Source organism: Panthera leo, chromosome B1 (assembly GCF_018350215.1).
Source record: "Panthera leo isolate Ple1 chromosome B1, P.leo_Ple1_pat1.1, whole genome shotgun sequence".
NCBI classification, from domain to species: Eukaryota; Metazoa; Chordata; class Mammalia; order Carnivora; family Felidae; genus Panthera; species Panthera leo.
Genome location: NC_056682.1, coordinates 40,679,022 through 40,695,419, shown reverse-complemented (window position 1 = coordinate 40,695,419; position 16,398 = coordinate 40,679,022). Strand labels below are relative to the sequence as shown.

Below are 16,398 nucleotides of genomic sequence, written 5' to 3'. Positions count from 1 at the left end.
ATACCAGAAAATTCCCGTATCTCCACATACAGAGTTGCCTTGTATTTTTTTAAAAAAACTTTTTGATGTTTATTTAATTTGGAGAGAGAGACAGCACGTGCAGAGGAGGGGCTGAGAGGGAGACTCAGAATCCGAAGCAGGTTCCAGGTTCGGGGCTGTCAACACAGCCTGACGCAGCGCTGGAACTCGCAGGGCTCCAACTCATGAACTGCGAGATCAAGACCCCAGCCAAAGTCGGTGGCATAACCCACTGAGCCACCCAGGAGCCCCTTTGCCTTGTATTTTTTAATGACAGCTTAATATTTCATCAGAGGGACGTGCCCCACATTATTTAACCGGCCCCCAGCGACGCACTTTCAGGTTGTTTCAAACTGTTTGCTCGTATGGGGAAATTGCAATGCTGCCCTGTAACTTCATCTTGACACGGTGATCTGGTTTTTCTCCCAGCACGACGGGAAAGCTACTCCGTGGGGCTTTCCCGCGCCGCCCTGGCCCCACCCCCGGGCAGGCGTTCGCGGAGTCGCCCGTTAGTCCCCCGCGCCATCGGTCAGCCTCGCGCGCGGCGGGAGCCGGGGGCGTGACGAACTGAGCGCCAGAGCGGCGGCAAGCGCGCGAGTCCCACGCTGGTCCCTGGCGCATGCCTGCGTGGGAGGCGGCGAGCCCGGGCGCAAGCGGCGGCTTGCTCCCCTCGCCGAGCCGCGGTGGCGTCGCCATCTGTGGTATGCGGTCCTGGCGCGCAACTCCCGGGGACGCTCTCCGGCTCCCGTCCGCAGCCCTCCCCAGAACGCGGGGAGGTGTTCAAAGGTGTCTCTTAGAAACAGGCGCAACCCGGGCAGCCCCGCTCCAGAACAATGGGTCCTTTCAGCCACCCCCTTTAGATGGAGGGCTCGTCGCCATGACAACCACCCCATTATTGAAAGTCGGAGCCGGTCCCCGTCTCAGACGCTCCCCTCGCCGGCTCCCCTCCCCCTCCGGCCCCGCCGTATGGTGTGTGTGGCACTGGCAGCTGTTGTCAGAAGAAGGCACCTCTTTGTCTCCAGGGGATGAAAGACATTTGGTTTTCATCGCCCCCCTTTCTCTCCCCCCGACAACTTTTCTCCGCGCGCTGCACCCCGTCCCCAGAAGGCGCCCCTGGACGCTAGAGCCCAGCCCCGAGACGCCACCCTTAGCTCTGGCGTCTGGCGTCACCCTTAGTCTGTTTCCTTCCGGATTCCCTCCTGCCGGAGCATTTCTGCCTTTACCTCCAACTCTTTGAGTCCCTAGAAGTCTCACTCTCGAGTATTCCAAGCAGGGGGACTAGCTTTAGAAATCCCGGGTTTCTTTTTGCAACTCTGCTCTGGGAGTTCCCCGGCCAGCCCCTGCGCCCCTCAGACCCAATAGCACCACCTTCTGTAACGAGGAGCTTATTACCGAGTTTCCCCCGTTGTTGGCGCAAACGCTCTGCCACGCTCGTTTAGAAATTCGGCCCGTTCGCTAGAATAAAGACTAGTTGGTTCATTAGACTGAGGCTTCGGTCTGAGGGATGTCGGACTCAGACAGCTAGGCACCTTCTGGCTGAGGACAAGGCGACGCAAATATGTAAACAATAACCTGTATTTTTCTCAAGCATCTAATTGAAATGTATCATTAAAATGTATACTTTTTGAGTTTTGCATTGCTTTTAATGAATACCTGAATACGATTTACTTTATTTTGTCTGGGGAGGAGATTTGCAAAAATTAAACTAAAAAATGAGAAAAAGTCTGGCTGGCCATGTGTCTGGGATTTTGGGTTCAAGGAATAGTGCCCCTGAACGTATAATCTGCACCAGGGATCCTTGGAACAGATGGTGTTTTCCAGACCTATCTGGAAATTAAAGAGGTTACGTTTAGTGAGAGAAAAAGCAGGATCAAGAAGGAGGAAGGAAAGCAGTGGAGAGAAAAATGCAGAAGCTTATGGTGGGGAGAAAGAGAGGAAAACTGGGTATAATGGACTATTTTGGAGATAAAGGTAAGCTTAGGTTTCTGTATGGGTCAGAAAAATAAACAGTAGTCATAAAATCTTATCCTCAAGAGTGTAGATACTAGAGGAAGAAACTTGAAGATAACTATTTCAGAATCCATTGAGTCTTTCCAGTATTACTTTTTCGAATAAATTAAAGTTTTAAAAGGGTTTTTAAAAAACTTTGGGAATGTTAAAAGTGTAACAAGTGAAAGGGAAGGAAGTTCAGCAGGTGACTGACAAGAGGTACTTTTTTCTGGTCTTTGCTTTGAATTACCAACAATTACTTTTGGTAAACAGGAAGCAGCCAAGTCTGGCACACAGGAAACAAGTATTTGCAAAGTGAAGGTTTGTTTTTTTTTCCTCTGAGAATAATTTTTATCTAAATAACTACCTAGAAAATAATAAGTATGTTACTCTGAAAACTTTTCTTTATAATCCAAGCTTCTTTCTTTCCCAATGTTACTGAACACATTTTGGAGGAGATTGTCAATTTTCATATGAGATTTGATTAATATTTCCCCAGTGATTTTCACCTGAGAGTCACAACAGAGTATCACAATTTGAAACGCTAATGATTTAACTTGACTTTTTTTTTTAAGTGTTTAAGATTGTTTTTAACAAATAAAACCAACTTTCCCTCTCTGAAAAGAATACCGCTGTATCTGTAGCCTGACTTATACCAGTAAAAACATCGTTTTATTTTATTACAGTTACACATGAAAATATAAAGAGGTACGCTCTATAGAGCTCAAGGGTCACCATGGGGGTAAAGACTGAAACCAAGTAGACAGAACTTCAGGATTCTGATCCCTATATCATTCTGCTTTATCTGTTTTCTATATAAGCTTTCATTTGTCTAAAATATTTCACTGCTAGAAAAGAAAGAAAGAAAGAGAAAGAAAGAAAGATCATTGTTAACAGAAATTTAGAGTTGGGAAAGATCTCAGAGATAGTTTGATCCAATCCTCTCATTTCACAGATAACATTTTGATCCAAAGAATTTATCTAGCTAACCTGCCCCAGATCACATGGTCAGTTTGTGGCTATTTAGGACCCTGAGACCAGTTGCCATCCTACAGCCCTTTCAGACCAGAGCTGACCACATTACCCTTTTCCTGGCCATCACTTACCAGACATTCTTGTTCTATGGACATGTTTTTATTGTTTTTTCTTAATTTATCTTGTGGAAATTACATAAAAGTTATCTTGTGGAACTTCTCTGTTTTCCAGGCAGTCTTCCCTAAGTCTTTCAATTCTAGACTTTATTTAAAACATCCAAGCTAGGGGCACCTGGGTGTCTCACTCAGTTGGGCGTCTGACTCTGGATTTCGGCTCAGGTCACAATTTCACCGTTTGAGCCCTGCGTCAGGCTCTGCACTGTTGGTGCGGTGCCTACTTGGGATTTCTTTCTCTCTTCCTCCCTCTCTGCCCCTCCCCTGCTCTCTCTTTCTCAAAATAAATAAACTTGATAAAATAAAATATCCAATCTATTCATGGACTGCTCTATTCACTCCCACTGGCTGTGGACAGCCTGTTAGTTGTCTATCCAGTTTTCCATTCTCCTGTCTTCCTTATTAACAGAGTCCTGTTTGGGAGGTGGGGGTAGTATTGTGCCCAGCTAAAAATATTCCCAGGACCTCTTTTAGCTCAATATTCAACAACAGAGCAAAAGTGGGACCTCATGAAAAGCTCATCAAAGAGAACTGACTCCCCTTTGGCTCATGTTCATTTGCTTTTTGTCTTTCCTCCTTTTTTGTGTGTGTGGAATACAGCTTGAGGCCTGGAGCCACGACGGCAATGTTGTGAGCACGAAGGTGCAAGTTCCACCCTAGGAAAGGTGGAATGCCAACCTAAGAGAAGCCTGAATCCTTGAAGCGAAGCTGATGTTCCAGCCCTGGGTTTCTTGCCTCTCGACTTCTCATAATGTGACAAAAATAAACCCCTATCTTGTTGGAGCCAGTATTATTTAAGTTTAGGTTTTCTGTTACATGCCCCTGAATGTAATCCCTGATGGCTCCAATTTAGGATAAGAACAGAGTAGGCTAGTAATTCAGTTTTATTGAATGAGCTTTTTTTTTTTTTTAACACTTACTAGTTGCTTACATAATAGTCTGTATATACACCATCACAGGACATATAACACAATGATAATTCATTCCCCTAGTCATATAATGAAACAATTTCTTCCTCCACTGCCTAAAGGTAAAGAAAAGGGGCTAGCTATATGAAGACCAGGGGGAAAACCTTTCAAGCAGAGAGAACAACATATTCCAGGGCCTAGAAATGGGGAGTGGGGAGAGTGGGTTGGAGGAGGGACAAGAGACTCCATTGGAGAGAGGGGAGGAGATAGATAGATGTGCCTTAGTCTGTTCAAGCTGCTGCAACACAAGTACATAGACTGGGTGGCTTAAACAACAAACTGTTATTTCTTTTTTTTTTTAATTTTTTTAATGTTTATTTTTGAGAGAGACAGAGACAGAGTGTGAGTGGGGGAGGGGCAGAGAGAAAGGGAGACAGAATCTGAAGCAGCCTCCAGGCTCTGAGCAAGCTGTCAGCATACAACCTGACACAGGGCTTGAACTCACAAACTGCGAGATCATGACCTGACCTGAAGTCGGATGCTTAACCAACTGAGCCACTCAGGCGCCCCACAAACTGTTATTTCTCACAATTCTGGAGGTGGAGAAGTGCAGGGTCAAGGCACCAGCAGATTTGGTGTCTGGTGAGGACGTGCTTCATGTTTCATAGACAGCCATCTTTTCTCTGTGTCCCTACATGGTGGTAAGTGCAAGGTTCTTCCTTGAGGTCTCCTATAAGAGACGGATTCATGAGCACTAATGAGGACTTCACTCTCATGAACTAATCACACCCCACAGGCCCCACTTCCAAATACCATCCTATTGGACTTTAGGATTTAACATATGAATTTTGAGGGGACACAGTCTATAGCAAGGTGGTAAAGGCATTTAAATTTATGCTCTTTTAAACTCACTTTTGCTGCTGTACAGAAAATGAATTGAAAGGGGTTAGAGTGCAATGGGGAGACCAGTCTGTAGGTGTTTCAGGCAAGAGGCGATGGTGGCCTGCATGGGGGTTGTGACAGTGGAGTTGAAGAGAGGATGGATTCCTGATATACTTTGGCGATGGAAACATCAGGGTTTGTTTCTAGATTAGATGTGGGCACAAGGGTAATGGAGGACCTCAGGATGATTCGTGGGTATTGGTCTGAGTAGTTGAATGGATGATGATGTTGTTTACCAAGATGGGGAAAACTGGAGGTGGCGCAGGGCTGGAAGAAGGAACAGATCTGGGAAGAAAATTCAAGAGTTCCTTTTTGCCCCGTTAAGATGTCTGTGAGGCACGTAAGTGGAGATGCCAAGTGGGTAATTGGATATGTAGATCTGGAGGTTTATGAAGAGGTTGAGGTTGGAGATATTAAATCAAAATTCAATAATGAAAAGAGTACTTACACTCATGAGGTAATCTATGCAAGGAGTGTAGAGAGAGAATGAAGGAACATCTAGCAAGAAGACACAGAATAGTGCTGTGCCCTAGGTGGACCTGTTATAAAGTCCAGGGATATCCACAGTTGGGTATTTCTGGGGATAGCGTCTAGGGAAGGAGCCATTTGATTCCATGACTACTTTCCTCAGGAGACTAGAACCAGGAGGCCAGCCTGAGGCTGCAGTGAGAGGGACGCTGCTGTCTTCTTGTCAGGCAGGGTTTGGATTTCAGGAACTTGAGCTGGCTTTGCTGGGGTTCCTGAGTAGGAGGGTTAGAGAGCACTTCTGCCACCTGGAAGCAGGTGTGCATCCCAGCATATCCTGATCACATCACCTCTTGTGATCTACATTGTCGGGTGTATGTTCCTCTTTCTGTTCATTTCCCCTTTATGATCCCCAAGTCTTTAGACAAGCTTTGTATAAGCATCCACCCTGGTCCTTGCTCTGCTGTGGGAAATTAAAAACTAGTGTGTCTGTATTGGTGTTGAAGAGTTAAAGGAATACTAATCTCCCAAGTCCAGCATGGTGGGGAGTAGCAGGAGGTCCCTAAGAGGAAGATGGGTCTCTTGTTGGAGGGTAGGGATGTTAGGTTTAGGCTCTCCTCTCTGGAAGGACAGGCTCCTTCCATGACCAGCCTTGAAGGAGCTGCTTTTGAGTTTTTAAAGACACCGGGTCCTTTCTTTAGAGTCTTTTTCTCCACATTAGATTGTAAACTTGAAGGAATGCTTTAATTGTCTTTGTACCCTCAGTGTCCAGGCGGCAGTAGGCACTCCATAAATATTAGTTTAATAGATGAATGAATGTATATTAGGCATTGAGATATGCACACTGTGGTTCTCAACTGATTTACAATCCAGTTGTGGTGATCAGATTGCATACCCAAAGGTGTGGCACAGTGTCAAAAGCACTGTAGGTTATATGAAGGAGCTGTGAAATGCTACTTAATCACAGAAGAGGGAGAAATTACTTCCAATGTGGGGGCATCCAGCTTAGGACAGATTTTGTGGAGGAGAAAACATATGGCTGGGCCTTGAGGGCTGGAAAGAATTTCCACAAATAGGGTGAGTAAGAGACAAATACATGCCAAGTAGAGGGATCAGTGAAAATACAGACATTGAGGGAAGGCATTCTGTTTCTTCAGTGCATGGCCAGGAATGAGGTCTGAGACAAGAGAGGCCTTGCTCAGCGAGATGACATTTTTAGGGCTCAGTAGTGGGGCCCCAAAACCCCTCTCTGGCTTTGATCTGAGACAAGAGAGGCTTTGCTCACTGAGAAGACATTTTTAAGGACTCAGTAGTAGGGCCCCAAAACCCCTCTCTGGCTTTGACACATCTCAGTGAGCAAAGCCTCTCTTGTCTCAGACCAAAATATTAGTAATAATATTATTAGCTAAGAGCTGAGATTGCCTTCTCACAGTAGACAAACAACTCAGTAGTGAGAGCTGTTAAACACTGTGATAGTACGTCAGTGGCAGGTTTAGAAAATCTTTTCCCAGAGATTTTTATGCATAAAATAGACTTGCTATTTGTCAATGGTTTCCTGTGGTCCCTCTTAATATCATGACATGGTACTGTATGAGCTCCCCAATCTATGATGTTTGATTAAACTAAAAAAAATACTTGGGTGTTGACTTTGGACATGACCCTTGGCATGGCTATGGATGCATTCATGCCTCCTGTCCCTCCAGTCAATGTGGCTCTCTTCCAATGATCCCCATCTCAACAAATGACACTTGCATCCATACGGCTACCCAAATCAGAAATCTGTGAGTGATCCTTGATGCCCCATTCCTCCTTACTACTCAATTTCTAATTAACCCCCCATCATTCTACCTCAAAAACACCTCTAGAATTTGTCAAGTGCCCTCCAGTCCCCCATGCTGGCTGAAGTCACTAGCATCTGTCACGTGGATTGCTGCAGTAGCCTAAATGATCTCCCTACCCTCAAGCTGGGCCTTCTCTAACCCATCCCACATCCCTTGTCTCTCTGAAATGTCCATGTGAAAGCACTTCCCTTTCCTGCTTAACATTTCTTCACTGTGGCCCCAGGCTTATGAGAGAGGCCAAAGGTGTTCAGTCTGGGCCAGACTGCTTAGATCTTCCTGTGTGCTTGAACTCCAGCTTGGCTACTTACCTATTTACTTGACCTCTGGCAGATTACTTATGCACCCACTGCAGTTTTCTCATCTATAAAAAGGGGATCATGACAATAATTCATTTTAGAGTAGTTGGGAAGACTAAATGAATCTGGATCTTCCTCTCCTATGTGAACCCTTAGATTCAGAGTGCCCCCGGACTCTGATCCTCTTCTCCATACTCATTTCCTTAGTCATCTCAACTGGACTCTTAGCTTTAATATCCATATCCTGATAACTCCCAATGGTACATCTCTAGCTCAGACCTCTCTCCTGAACCCTAGATTCATATATATCCAGCAGCTTCTCAACATCACCACTTGATGGCTAATAGATACATTAAACTTACTATGTCCAAGGCTGAACTCTGAATTTTTTTCATTCAAACCTTCTGTGCCCAAAGTCTGTTTAAAAATTTTTAATGTTTTGGGGCGCCTGGGTGGCCCAGTCAGTTGGGCGTCTGACTTCGGTTCAGGTCATGATCTCACGGTTTGTGGGTTCGAGCCCCGCATCGGGTTCTGTGCTGACAGCTCAGAGCCTGGAGCCTGCTTCGGATTCTGTGTCTCCTTCTCTCTCTGCCCCTCCCCAACTTGTGCTCTGTCTCTCAAAAAAATAAATAAATGGAAAAAAAAATTTTTTTAAAAATTTTAATGTTTTATTTATCTATTTATTATTTTTAAACGTTTATTTATTCTTGAGAGAGACAGAGACAGAGCATGAGTGGGGCAGAGAGACAGGGAGACACAGAATCTGAAGCAGGCTCCAGGCTCTGAGCTGTCAGCACAGAGCCTGATGCAGGACTCTCGAACCAATGAACCGTGAGATCATGACCTGAGCCGAAGTCCGATGCTTAATCGATGCTTAATCGACTGAGCCACCCGGGAGCCCCTCCCCCTCCTTTTAATCTCAGGTGATGGAACCGTCCTTCCAGATACTCAGGCTCAGTAGCTCCTCACTTTTCTCTTGTTCTCACTTCTCACATCCCATCCATCTGGAAATCCAGCTGGCTCCTTCAAGCTGCAGGCAGAAACTGACTCCTTACAATGTCCGTGGCTGCACCCTGGCCCAAGCCCCCCACCGTCTCTTACCTGGATTACTACAGTGGCCTCCTGACTGGTCTCCTTCCACTCTGTCTGTCCACAGTCTCTTCTCCACCCAGCAGATTGGAAAATCAGACCCGGTCACTCCTTTCTCAAACCTTCCATTGGCTTCTCATTCCACAACTACTACACGCCAAAATCTTTATAAGATCCTATGTAGTGAAGTCTTCACCCTCCACTTTGTAACCTCATCTCCTACTTTACTCCTTGTTCATTCTACTCCAGCTACAGTGCCATCCTTACTTTTCCTGGGACTCCTCCAGGATGCTCTGGTCGTAAGAATTTGGCACTGCCTATTCTCTTTACTGGAGTGCTCTTCCCCCAGATATCCCTACGGCTAACTCATCTCCTGCTTTAAGTCTTTGCTCAAATGTCTCTTCTCAATGAGATGTACTCTCACTACCCTTTTAAAAACCTTAACTTTTCCTGAAGTCCTAAGGCACTCCTGATCTCCCTTCTATTTTTTTCCATTATACTTACCACCCTCTGACATACTATACACTTTACTTATTATGTTTATTGATTATTATTTGTCTTCTCCTACTAGAATGTAAGCTCCACTGGAGCAAGGATCTTTGTTTTATATTCACTGGTGTTATGTATCCAAACACTGGAACGGTGCTAGTACATAGTAGAGCCCACTAGATATCTATAGAATGAATGGGTAGTGCATGGCACACAGTTCTGGACATATATATATATATATATATGTATTTATAATTACATTAAATATTATTATATATTATTTTATAAACAAAACATGCAGACAATTATTAAGCTCACAACCACTTGGCTCTCTGTATCTTCCTAATCTCATCTCCCTTCACTCTTTGTCCAATTCTAGTTCAGCTGTACTTAGTTCTCTCATCTCTAGAGCTTTCCACATGTAATCTTCTCTCTGTCCATCCACCCTTTTATTTGAGGAATATATGTTCATCTTTCAGGTGTCAGTTTGGAAGGACTTCCCTGATTCTAGGTCAGCCCCCTCCGCCAACAATCCTCTTCCTGCCACCATGTGCTCCTTGCCCATCACTCTGCTTTGTAATTACTTGCTTCTCACTTGTCTTCTCAGCTAGTCTCTGTGACAACAGACACTATGCCTGTGATGGTAGTCATTGCAGCATCCCCAGCACCCAGCACAGGGTTTGATACGTGGGAGGCTCTCAGTAAACATTACTGCAATGAATGAGAAAGGCCCACAGCAGTGATTGCATTTCTGCATCTTTGACACACTTGCTTAGTAACCATATGCAATAGCTTCTTGTGCTGCTTCTTAGGTAATAACCATTGCTAACACTTTTCTAACTCAGTCCTCACAACTCTGCAAAGTAGGCACTACTAGTGCCCTTATTTGAGAAGGTAGGAACTTGAAATTTACAGAAGTAAAGGTACTTTCTCAACGTAACAGAGCTGGCAAGTATTGGATCAGGATTAAAACCCAGGCAGTCTGTCACCAGAACTCATGTGATGCCACATCATCCAGCCATTTTGATTTTGGATTTTCTCTTTTACTTAAAAAATTAGTCAACTATCTCTCCTTAGCAAGTATGTAAGAGAACAATCCCTACCACCTTCAATATACATTTATCATGGTCTTCTTTACGGAGGAGCTGCCACTCATGCTTCCTTTCACCAAAGTGAAAACTAAAGCCCAAGCAGGGTGGCAGCCTTGTGGTCTAGATCAACATTATTACCATTAACACCAGTTGCTGTTTTATTGAACACATACTATGTGCCAGGCACCTTGCCATATGTCATCTCATTTGATAACTAATTTTTAGTTTAACTGAAGGTGAAGCCTTGTTTTCTGACTTCTACTTCATGGCTCTCTGGATCACAATGATTTAAATCACTTAAAATGTATTATCAAAGTCATTGGAACTCCAATGCAATTTACAGAGAGACCTGCCCAACTCTCTCATTTTCAGATCTGGGAACTGAGATTCTGAAAGGTTAAGTGCCTTGTCCAATGTTAAGTTGTCTAGCTGGGGCTGGAAGAGGCCTCCTGTATCCAGGTCCAGAGCTCTTGATGCTATATACAGCCAATCATCTTTACCCAATGTACATAAATGAAAAGACATCGTGGCTCTTTTTAAATAGTTGTTACTACCCATGGCTTATTATTCTGATGCTATTTCACAACTCATGCCCTGGAAGTCACACTTTTTAGCATCCCCCTCGAGGTGCCTTCCACGTTTACGAAGGTGGCAGCAGCAGCTGCCCCTTTGTGACTGGTTGACTAAGGTCCAGGCGGCCCTCAGACCGATCTCGACAGCCAATCAGGGCTCGGAGCCACAGAGCTGCACCAACCGGAGGTTGCCGAAGCCTCAACACGGGCCAACTGGGAGCTCGAAGCCAAGAAGAATGTGACCCGCGGACAGCGATCAATCAGAGGGGAGGAGCGGTTCACTGACGTCCAATCAGCGGCTCTTAGGTCCCGGTCGTGGGCGGTGCTGCCGTGAGGACCGTCGGCCAGCCAATCAGCAGATGAGCGGCCGTCGGCGCGAGTGTGGGGGGCGGTCGGGGGTGGGGCTTGCCCGAGCGTCGGAACTGTGGGCGCTGCGAAGAGAGAGGCTGGGTGAGAAGGGCTGAAGACCCGGGTGGGGTTAGGGGCAGCGCGGGCACGCACCGGGCCGGGGCGGGGGCTGGAGGCTGGGGCACACGAGGGTGCGGGCGGGGGCACGCAGGGGTCCCAGCGGGGCGCGGGTGGCAGGGTCAGAGTTAGGAGATGTGGCGGGATTGACCCTCAGAGCTACGGGATATGGCGGGGAGAGAGGTGAGGGACCAACTACCGGGCTGGGAAGGTGGCCCGCTCAGACCAGGTGGCTGAAGGAGGAGGGGACACTGTTGCCATGGCAACGCACGTGTGCTGTCTGGCGACCTTTTTCACCGCCTGAATGTGCGCACACCTTAAATCCGCCTCCTGATCACCCCCACCCTAAAGGGCCTCCATCATCCTTTGCTCGCAGGCAGCTGGGCTGAGACCAAAAATAACCCTGTTTAGCAGCCGCCTCTCCTCCTCTCCAGCCTGGTTACTCCCCTCCTCCCCTCCCTCCTGCTGTCTCGTCCCCGGGCAGAGGGATTAAGCTCTCCCTGGGGCCCTTGGTACAACAGGCCATTGCGGTTTGACCACCTGGTCCAGTTCGCAGCCAGCTTGAGGAATGGCCACAGCTGGGGTACAGCCGGCTGTCTCTTCCTGGGGACTGCACCGTAGAGATGCTGCCGCCTGAGCGACCTGGGGTATCCCTCAGATTTCTTTAAGGCATCCAGTGCAGAGCCTTGTGCATAACAAGTACTCTAAGAATGCGGTCTGACTCCATGAATAAAGACCACAATGATAGCTTTCCACCTATGGACCAGCGCTGTCCAATAGATCTATAAAGCGAACCAGATACGTAATTTTACCTTTTCTGCTAACCACGTTTTTAAAAAAGATTAGGTTAATTTTAATATATTTTACTTAACCTGACATATCAGAATATCAATATTAACTGAATATTAATTCACGAATCAATATTAAATTATTGGTATCTAAAATTCCTTTTTAAATACAAGACCTTCAAAATCTGGTGGGAACTTATACTTACCTCACATCTCAGTTCAGACCAGGTACATTTCAAGTGCTCACTGGCTGCATTTAGCTGATGGCTGCCATATAAGACTGTGCAACCATAAGCATTTCTCATTTCATGTGGCTGAATACATAAAACTCAATATTCTTTGAAACTCTCTTCTGTGCAGGGAGCACTGCAATGAGGCAACAAAAAACATGAGGCATGGTCTTTTTTTTTAATGTTTATTTTTGAGACAGAGACCGACAGAGAATAAGCATGGGAAGGACAGAGAGAGGGAGGCACAGAATCCGAAGCAGGCTCCAGGCTCTGAGCTGTCAGCACAGAGCCTGATCCGGGGCTCCAACCGATAGACCAGGAGATCATGACCTGAACCAAAGTTGAATGCTCAACCGACTGAGCCTCTCAGGCGCCCCATGGCATGGTCTTCTTTGTCAAGGAGCTTCCAGACCAGTTGATATATCAGACATCCAAAAATTAAATTGAGTTTTAAGTGGTAGTAATTAAGGCAATAGTAAAGATAACCAGGCAGTATATAATTGGCAAACAAGATGGCTGATGAATTATCCTTAGGAATTGTAGGGAGCAATACTTCAGGCTCTTAAAGAAGAGGAAGACATGAGTCTACTCGTGAAAGATAGGTAGGTGTTTTGGTTGAGTGGAACTGACCATAGCTTCTTTTATTTTTAGGGTTGAAAATTGGCAGTCCTGAGGCTTTCAGACTGAAAAAGACTTCTCTCTCTCACTGACAGTCTCCATCATGATTCATAGCCTTTTCTTGATCAACTCCTCTGGAGATATTTTCCTGGAAAAACATTGGAAAAGTGTGGTCAGCCGTTCTGTCTGTGATTACTTTTTTGAGGCACAAGAGAGAGCTACCGAGGCAGAAAATGTACCTCCAGTTATTCCGACTCCTCACCACTATCTCTTAAGTGTTTACCGTCACAAGATCTTTTTTGTGGCTGTGATCCAGACAGAGGTCCCACCGCTGTTTGTCATTGAGTTCCTTCACCGAGTAGTGGACACGTTTCAGGTGCGTGGATGTGAGAAGGCTCATGCGTGTAAATTATAAAGTGTCTGTATAGTTCTGTTTCCATTGTATTCAGCTTCAATTAAGGAACTTTTTAAAAAATCAAAACTGACTTTGCTCACTTCCTCTCCCATCTGATAAGATCCTTGTTTCTGTTTATGGAACTGGCTGCACCTGAAATGGTACATTGAATACTTCTGAACCTGTTGCATGAGGAAGCCACTCTACTTGGTATGATTATATACAGTCATTTTAGTTCTGGAGATTGGAATCGCCCCACTTTTTATTCATAAATCAGAGGAATTTAGTTTGGGTTTTTTTTTTTTCTTTTTTTTAGTGGGCTTGATGCTAGCCATTGTTAAGTACATTGCTATGAGTTGCATCAAAAAGTAATGAGTGTGTAAAGACACGTATATTTTCAAGTGTTAGAAAAAACTAAGTAATGCTTGTTTCACTCTCTTTGGCAAGAGTAATTTGTGAAGCCAAACTTCATCTTGGGTTTGGAGTGCTTATCCAAAGCGTCTGAGTACTAGTGATGAGCTTTCATTGCAAACTAAGATTGGAAAATCTTCTGTTCCTGTAGGAATTTAAGTGACACATTTTACAAGACACAGTTTTCACTTTGAGTTTTTCTTTCAGGAGTAGATTTGAAGATCTTGGGGAGCAGGGTACAGGGGAAGTGAAAGTAAGTTATATCAAGATGTCAGCACTATTATTAGCTCAGGATTTTAGGCTTCCCAGACCCTGGATTCAAATATGGGATCCTCCCTCTAAAAGAATTGCTCAAATTCTACCTCTTATGGTCACTTGCCTTTTATTTTATTTTATTTTATTTTATTTTATTTTATTTTATTTTATTTTTGTAATGTTTATTTATTTTTAAGAGAGAGACAGAGCACGAGTGGGGGAGGGGCAGAGAGAGAGAGAGGGAGACGCAGAATCTGAAGCAGGCTCCAGGCTCTGAGCTGTCAGCACAGCCAACGTGGGGCTCACACTCACAAACCATGAGATCATGACCTGAGCTGAAGTCGGACACTTCACTGACTGAACTACTCAGGCTCCCCGGTCATTTGCCTCTTATTATTGTCGTCATACAATAAGTGAGAAGCAAGGGCCCTTTGGTTTAATTTCTGTGTCATGTGTGGTCTGGAATTGGTCATATGAATACAGAAATTGTGGAATAAGAGAAGAAGAAGAGAATGATGACTCAGATATTATGGTGAAATTAAAAAATAAGTCAAAGAGTCCTTTCATTTCCAGTCATATCTGTATCACATGTCTGGAAAATGAAAATATATTTTATAATTTTTTTCCCACAAATACTTTCTGGTAGTACTATTCTGGGTTTCCAGTTCTCATGTGGCATACCAGTTCTTTCCCACAGTGAAAACCTGAGAATTATAAACCCCAGTATGTGGAGTAACTAAAAGTAGAAGAACCCAGTAGTTATGACCTTAAACTACTCTAATTGAGCCTTATTATGATTTCCACATATGATATTTTACCCCATTCTAAGTTTAACAGTCCCATTGGTGAAACCCAGCATTTGCTTCATCCCTCCATAGCAATATTTTGTAATCTGTTACGAGACAGGAAGTGAGAAAAGTTGTTTAATCTCGTTGAAAACACAGAGGACTTTGGGATAACAGTAAAGTTCCTAGTTTGGAAGTCTGGGACTTCAGAGCTTGTCATTTTTGAAGGATTTGTTAAAAGTAAATGGACATACCCTGATTTTAATGTCTTTTCTCTCTGGCTGCATTATTTGTTTAGTACTAGAATATGATGGAAGAGTTCCAGCGCTAGAATTGCACATAATTTTGCTATAGCAATTTGTCACACTTACAAGTCTTCTTTCCAACTGCTTAGTTCACGTTATGTCTGATTGATAAAATCTGGTGAGGTGTTTTATTTATTTTTCAAAATAAAAACACTCTTGGGAGGAAATGTGTTACCTCCCCCCCTTCTTTTTAAACATTTTTTTTTTAACGTTTATTTTTGAGACAGAGAGACAGAGCATGAACAGGGGAGGGTCAGAGAGAGGGAGACACAGAATCTGAAACAGGCTCCAGGCTGTGAGCTGTCAGCACAGAGCCCGATGCAGGGCTTGAACTCACAGACCGCAAAATCATGACCTGAGCCGAAGTCAGCTGGTTAACCGACTGAGCCACCCAGGTGTCCCCTCCCCCACTTCTTAAATCCTCATTTTTAAAGAAGTCTTGTTTTAGAAACACATTCCTGACTCTTAAGTGTTCTTAGATATTGCAATGTCTCTGACAATTGTTATTATCTGATGTAATTTTAATTTAGATCACATGTACAGTCCAGTTTTGGATGTCATGATTTTAGGAGCATGTTGGAAAACTAGAGCATATCCAAAGAAATAGCAAGATGGTGAAATGATCTAGAAACCATACCATAGCGTGAATAGTGGAAGGATCAAACAGGGTTTGGCTGGGAGAAAAAAAAAAAAAATGAAGTGAAAGTTAGCTGTCTTCAAATAGCTGTGGGGCTGTTATGTAAATTTGTTCTGTAAGGCAGATCTAGAAAGCAAATTTCTGTTTAGCAAAAGAAAGAACTTTTGAATAATCAGAGCTTTCCATGAATAGAATGGGCTTTCTCAAAAGGCAAATGGATGAATTCAAGAAGGATTGTATGACCATCTCAGAGGTCCTGTAAAAGATGCGACCCACGTTCCTAGAAGGGCCTCTAGAAGGGCCTCGCTAAATGACTACTAGCATTTCTTTTTCGTCATCATGCATCACGTTTTACAAAGTGTTTTATAATTTACAAAGCATTTCCACATGTATTATCATTTAATCAATCATGCTTAGTTCTTATAACCTCCTTGTGTGTCCAGTGGTATTATCCTGATTATACTAGTAAAGAAATCAAGACCTGTATCAGTTAGCATGACTTACTCTGGTAAGTGACAATAAGGTTACCACCCAGGTCTTCTGATTTGGAATCCAGTGCTTTTTCCACAACCCAGATAATTTAGTATCTAAGATTAGCCTGTGTTAGTAAAAAGACAAAGCCTTCTTAGAATCATCCTAACATCTTAGAGAATTTCTGGTGT

At 44.3% G+C, this 16,398-nt stretch overlaps 1 protein-coding gene across 2 annotated transcripts in view; it reads left to right on the top strand.

Moving 5' to 3' along the window:
- The first annotated feature begins 11,093 nt into the window (after positions 1 to 11,093).
- AP3M2 (adaptor related protein complex 3 subunit mu 2) overlaps positions 11,094 to 16,398 on the top strand; it is a 34,991-nt gene continuing 29,686 nt past the window's right edge. The window contains exons 1-2 of one of the 2 annotated variants that reach the window (XR_006201589.1): positions 11,094 to 11,298; positions 12,983 to 13,325. Coding sequence is in view for 1 of the 2 variants with exons in the window: in XM_042934745.1 (XP_042790679.1) it covers positions 13,053 to 13,325 (273 nt within the window). In the remaining variant the exon portion in view is untranslated. The remainder of the gene's footprint in view (positions 11,299 to 12,982; positions 13,326 to 16,398) is intronic. The other variant, XM_042934745.1, reaches the window with a different exon arrangement.